The 6,524-nt window shown below is 37.4% G+C and overlaps 1 protein-coding gene across 1 annotated transcript in view; it reads left to right on the forward strand.

Moving 5' to 3' along the window:
• Nucleotides 1–6,524, forward strand: part of LOC107703921 (galaxin-like) — a 27,503-nt gene that overhangs the window by 4,017 nt on the left and 16,962 nt on the right. Inside the window, exons 3-7 of the mRNA XM_016506728.1 lie at nt 929–956; nt 1,119–1,216; nt 1,366–1,497; nt 1,647–1,820; nt 1,996–2,041. Coding sequence (XP_016362214.1) covers nt 929–956; nt 1,119–1,216; nt 1,366–1,497; nt 1,647–1,820; nt 1,996–2,041 — 478 coding nt within the window. The remainder of the gene's footprint in view (nt 1–928; nt 957–1,118; nt 1,217–1,365; nt 1,498–1,646; nt 1,821–1,995; nt 2,042–6,524) is intronic.

Genomic DNA, 6,524 nt, shown 5'->3' on the forward strand with positions numbered 1-6,524 from the left:
CACACACACACACACACACGATGCGCAAAACTCCGCATTTGAACAGTCAATAGCAAATACTTAAACTAATAACAAAACAGTAGCTGATTCAGAAGCGCCAGATTGTCATAGCAAAGTCAGAATTACCTCCTCTCCTAGGTTCATGAAACGGTCGTCCATAAAATGCATTGCTGTTCTGTTGTAAGTAATCTTAAAGATTCCTAAATGCATCTACTTCTGGAAGGCCAAATAAAGTGCTTTTGCTTTCGCCTAGAAACACACAGCGTCTCCCTGACATGGCTGCATCAACACTAACTGCGGTTACTGAAACCACGCCTTCTTTCTTTGCCTGCACATTTGGGCGGCATTACGAGCCGTTTTAGGGGGGCGTGGCAGAGTCTTAACTTTGATAAAGTATATCTCTTTGGTTTTGAGGCTTTAGTCTTTGCAACTTCAGGGATCTTATCTATGCACAATCAGCTTGTAACACTCCAAAGAGAAAGGAAAACTTGAAATCACATCATATGACCCCTTTAACAACCCCTTTTTTCAACCCCTTTTCTTACTATAAATGTAGGGGGTGGTTTGTTCTTTTGTGTCAGAAATTGTGAAAAGTGGGTGTTACATACCAGAATGGAGCCAGATATGAAAGTGGAGGGTTTAAAAACTATAAATCATGTGCCGCTTATCATCCCATTCTTCTAAGCCATTATGATGATGTGAGCAAAAAGAAAGCAATTTCATCAGATCAAGGGCAGATAAAGTTACTACAAATACTTTGCACTGATTAACCATTCACATAAGACCAGAAACTTCTATTAGGTCAGTGTCATATTCATGCTGACTTTAATCTTTATAGCATTTAGAGTTGTCTTACCCACAGGAGAGTAGTTATCACTTTTAGAACCACTAGTTACCACTCATTTTTCATAATCTCTTTGTTCCTCAGAAATCTGCCATCATGACAGAGGGAGCCAGTGAGTGACCTTACACAGAGCCTTAACTCTGAGCCTCTAAACACAGTTGCATAAGAGATTTTTTTTCATTCATTATTACATATGTTTTATCATAGATCACTTAAATGTAAATTAACAGAATGTGTTGGTAAGAGTAGGAGTGATCTGTATTGTTTATGTCAGCAGCAACGCAGGTTTCAATGGACAGATGAAAGGCAGCCATCATCTGCACTGGTGTGGAAATGTGTCCTACAATATCTCAGGAAGTTCCTGCTGTAATGGTAGGAGAGACTCCTACAGCTTTTGGTTTGTGGTTGCTGAGTCACTGAGAGTCGAGGATGTGATGCACAATGAGTTTATGACATATACAAACACTGAACACTGTTTTAGATTGTATATTAATTTTAGATTGTATATTAATATGTTGCAGGTACTATAACTCTGGGATTAAGCCAGCTGGTGGCTGACTGCTGTGGTTCTGTAGCTTACAATCCACTTAATGAGATTTGCTGTGGCAGGATTCTGACTCGAAGCAGCACTTACGCGAAATGCTGTGGCAAAGGTAAGCGATCCACTTTATACACCTTGATGGCATTGTCCAGATTTGACACATTTGCATGCTTAAGAAATTTTGATGAGATTGGTTGATCTTCATACAGTTAGCTCAAGGTTGACGTTTTATAATGAGTTTTCTCTTACACTTATTTACAGACGTGTACTTGACAACCACTCATTTGTGTTGTGGTAAAAACAACATATTTCAACGGAAGGAAAATCATTCTTGTTGTGGCAAGGAAACATATGACATGACAACCCACTGCTGCTGTACTAACCCTACACTAGAAGTAAAGTCTAAACATGAAACTTGCTGTTCAAAAGCAACAGGTGTGTGTATTCAGCTCTTACAGTGATTATTAGATAAATAATTAAAGAAATATGGTGGAACAGTGATAAACAGAGGAACAAAGACATAATGTACTGTAATCTTTCATGTTTCTAGTCTAAGTAATACATCTGTCATTTGTTTTAGTAGATCATAATCTGAATCTTATTCTCACAGATTCTCGTAAAAAAACAGAAAGCCAGCAAGGTTCTCCTCCCACCCGGTGAGTCACACAGACAGACAAAAATACTTCCTAGAGACAACATAAGTATAGACAGTATATAAGTGATATGCAGTGGCTTCATAGCACAGACCTCCGGAGGGGCAGGGGACAAGCAACCTTACGAGGGCACAGTCGCGCTCTGGGGGGGGGGATGGGTATATATACATATTAGTGCTGTCAATCGATTAAAAAAATGTACTAATTAATCGCACATTTTTTCTCACACATTTTTTAATCCCACCTAATATTAATGTTTTTAAAATACTTTTACATTGCAATAATTTCACATTCAATCTTCAAATTAACGTAGAAACAACAAAGACAGTATATTTTTTATATTTGTATAATGGAATAATTTTTTTATGACTGAAGGCAAGTATCACTGATACCAATACTACTGATATCTCTAGGAAATTGTTTTTTCCCCTAATATTTAACCATTGACTAGCCGTTCAACATTACAAGAGCTGTTAATTTTAACATTTATTAGAATATTATTAAAATAACTTCTAATTTAAGTGAACTTAAAACAGTCTTCACATAAACCATTATAATAAATGTCATATTTAGTTACCTGTGCCCTTCAGCAAGTAGGAAATATACAGAAATTGAATAAAGTTATCAAACACTAAATTCTAAATTAAATATAGATTAATGCTTAAAGCTACAAAAGTGATTGATTTCCTCTTTTTTCTTTTGATCTTTAATTAATAGCAGCTGGTTATTAGGTGTTTAGGCTGCTATTTCTTTAAGAGCTGCCACTGCTAAATGTGCTGCGAATCTGACACGCATCTCTCTTTACCTATTCTGACCCACTTCAGGTCTTAAAGTTTCTACTACTTGAATTGAGTTGAACCGAGGGTGTTAGATGAGGGAGACAGTGCTGGGGTGCTCCAATACAGTTTGTAAAACCACTGCATTTCAGAGACATGTTCTTAAATGTGACTCGTATAACAAATACATACATACACGCATAGTTTTAAGGCAGCTTTAATTGCCTTTTTGGTAACTTCATAACTTAACTGATGACATAACTACGGCATTTGATATGAAATGATACAGTCTACAGTGCGTGATGGCACATTTCTTGTCAAAAATGAGACAGAAACAGCAGTTCTGAGTGGGATGCAGGGGCGGATCTAGAAAATAATTTTTAGGGTGGCATGGGGTCTATGAGGGGTGGCAACACCAAAGCAAGACCCCATGCATAGTTTATGGGGATTTATGGTCTGACATACACAGTTGTGTTCACAAATATTGTATTACCATTAAGTAATCCTCTATAGCCTACTGTTTAAAATTTTAAATAAATAACAACATTTCAATATCAATCATGGCACCAAGTCAATACACAATATAAAAAAACTTAAACAGGTTATAAATGTTTCTGAGCTTGTATCAAAGAGGACATGCGGTTCTATTAAAATTACATAGGCTATTTAGATGCTATAATCAGGTTTAGTGCAAGTTTAAGAGCAACAAAAACTTCTGAATTTCCTAACATTAGAAAGAAATACAATAATATCAAAGCACTGAAACTGGATCAGTTTTGAACACAATGTTTGATTTTCTGTTATTACCAGAGGTGGGAATGTCTGTAATCGCCCAGAACAAACTCTATCAACCATATACTCTAGCAACACCCCAGCAACTGCATAGCAAGAGCCTAGCAACCACCCAGAATATCCTAGCAACCAACTAGCAACCAAACAATTGCGCGATGAATCTCAGACATATCCGGACGGGATTAGACTTCTCAGAGGACTTCTGAGTTACCTGAAAAGCAGTAATTATTAGGGCTGTGTATCACCAGCAAAGTCACGATACTATACGTATCACGATACAGAGGCCACGATACGATACGCCTCACGATACATGACTGCACTGAATTTCACCTCAGCAGAATTTAGTAAAACAACTGTTTATTAAACACTGCATACTATAGGGCCATTTCTAACTATAGGCAGAGCAGGCAGTTGACCACGTTATAAAGGGCCTCCATAACTGTACCACAGTAGGCTACAATATAAGTAATGGCGTATGTTTCATGTTTACATTTGGCACTCTCCACCAGGTACAATATTCTGATTGTTTTACACAGTTGTGTTCACAAATATTGTATTACCATTAAGTAATCCTCTATAGCCTACTGTTTAAAATTTTAAATAAATAACAACATTTCAATATCAATCATGGCACCAAGTCAATACACAATATAAAAAAACTTAAACAGGTTATAAATGTTTCTGAGCTTGTATCAAAGAGGACATGCGGTTCTATTAAAATTACATAGGCTATTTAGATGCTATAATCAGGTTTAGTGCAAGTTTAAGAGCAACAAAAACTTCTGAATTTCCTAACATTAGAAAGAAATACAATAATATCAAAGCACTGAAACTGGATCAGTTTTGAACACAATGTTTGATTTTCTGTTATTACCAGAGGTGGGAATGTCTGTAATCGCCCAGAACAAACTCTATCAACCATATACTCTAGCAACACCCCAGCAACTGCATATTTGCAAACACCTTTACCATAATATTAATTTCTGTTAGATTTGTGTGTGTTACATAGAGAATTGTGTGTTGTGCAAAAAGTATTTTATGAAATTGAAAACTGAGTCAAAGGCCGATAATTAGTGTATGGTTTTTCAGATTTGTTGTGTGGTTCTGGTGTTTGAGTGTCAGGTTTCAGAAATTGTGTGACAAGTAAAGATTTTGTGTGTAAGAATTTAGTTTTTTTCAACTGCTTACACACAATTCAAATACACAGATGACTTTCCTTCCCAGTTAACTCAATGTCTATTACAGTATACATAAATTAAATTACATATACAGATGTATAATTCAGCAATGAACTTTTGGGAAAAAAGTCATTTTCATTTTACTACTGTAAAATAAGTCACACGTTTGAAGGTGTACAACGTGCTACAGTTTACTGTAGGCCTACATATAGAATAGTGACATTTCCATTATATAATGTACTGGTACTGTACTGTAATCATACTGTATGTGTAAGTATAAAACCCCTGTAGATGATTGGCTCAGCTCTCTCCTCTCTCCGATTGTTACGACTTATATCCATGATGAAAGTGGAGCGAGTGGTCGGAGAATCGGATCACCAAACAATTGCGCGATGAATCTCAGACATATCTGGACGGGATTCGATTTCTCAGAGGACTTCTGAGTTACCTGAAAACGATACATCGTCGTATCAATATTTTGAACACAGCACTAGTAATTATCTGATTCACGAACGATTGTAATAACAATTCGTTAGTGAACTGGGCTTTGTGGTTTTGACTCAAAGAGATCCGGTTCATAAGAGTCATTTGTTAATGAAGCCGACTACACTGGCACGCTGCGTGCGCGTCCAACCATCGTGCACAGTTTATTAAAAGACATTTGCCATTATTTTGCGTTACTCTGTCATCGCCGCATCTGAAAAGTAGCACACGAAACACTGCTTACATTTATATTTTATTCTGTGATAATTCTGGGGTGGCAGGTGGGGTGGCACTGCTTTTTCTTAGGGTGGCTGATGCCACCCCGTGCCACCCCGGTAGATCCGCCCCTGACTTTCAGTGCCCTGTAGTTGGCGATATCACTTCTTTTGTAGCAGAAATAAACTGCTGCAGAAAAAACTAGGTGCCATGCAAAATGTAATTTGTAATTGCAACACTTATTACAAATGTAGTGGAGTAAAAAGTACAGATACTTAATCAAAAATGTAGTGAAGTAGAGAGTAAACGTTGCTAATATCTTTGATACTCAGTAAAACTACAGAAATTCTGGGGTGGCACAGCTTTTTCTTAGGTTGGCAGTTGCCACCCCGGTAGATCCGCCCCTGGTGGGATGGCCAGCCCTATCTCCGTGCCTGCGTTAACTGCGTTAAGTAAGGGATAATGTACATCCAGCCGGTTGTTATCGCAGAATAACCCCGACAGGATGATCAGGACTTGTATCACCCTGAAGGGGGTTATTCTGCGATAACAACCGGCTGGATGTACATTATCCCGCTTACAGTGGTGTATAAAGTACCTGAAAGCCAGAAAATGACTTTGGTAGAAGTTGAAGTCACCGTTTAGAATATTACTTTAGTAAAAGTCTTAAAGTATTTGATATTTATTGTACTTAAGTACGAAAAGTTTTTTTTTAATCTTAAACGTACTTAAGCATTGAAAGTAAAAGTACAAGTAAATGCAAAATGGAAAAGAAGCAGAAAAATATATATATAAAAATGTTCATACACAGTTTGAGTAGCAAGATTGTGTTCAGTTTTAACTCTTTCTTCCATTTAGCATTTTTGGGTATGAATAAGAAGCACATCTTCCAGTACTTATGGCGCTTTTCCACTGCGTGGTATGACTCGGCTCGGCACGGCTAAGTACAGTACGGCACGGCACAGCACGGCTCGCATTTCCACTGCAGTTTAGTATCGCTTTAGAGTGGGCGGGATTATTCACATGTCGTTATAGTTGCGC

Source organism: Sinocyclocheilus anshuiensis, unplaced genomic scaffold (genome assembly GCF_001515605.1).
Source record: "Sinocyclocheilus anshuiensis isolate Anshui unplaced genomic scaffold, SAMN03320099.WGS_v1.1 scaffold2335, whole genome shotgun sequence".
Lineage (NCBI taxonomy): Eukaryota > Metazoa > Chordata > Actinopteri > Cypriniformes > Cyprinidae > Sinocyclocheilus > Sinocyclocheilus anshuiensis.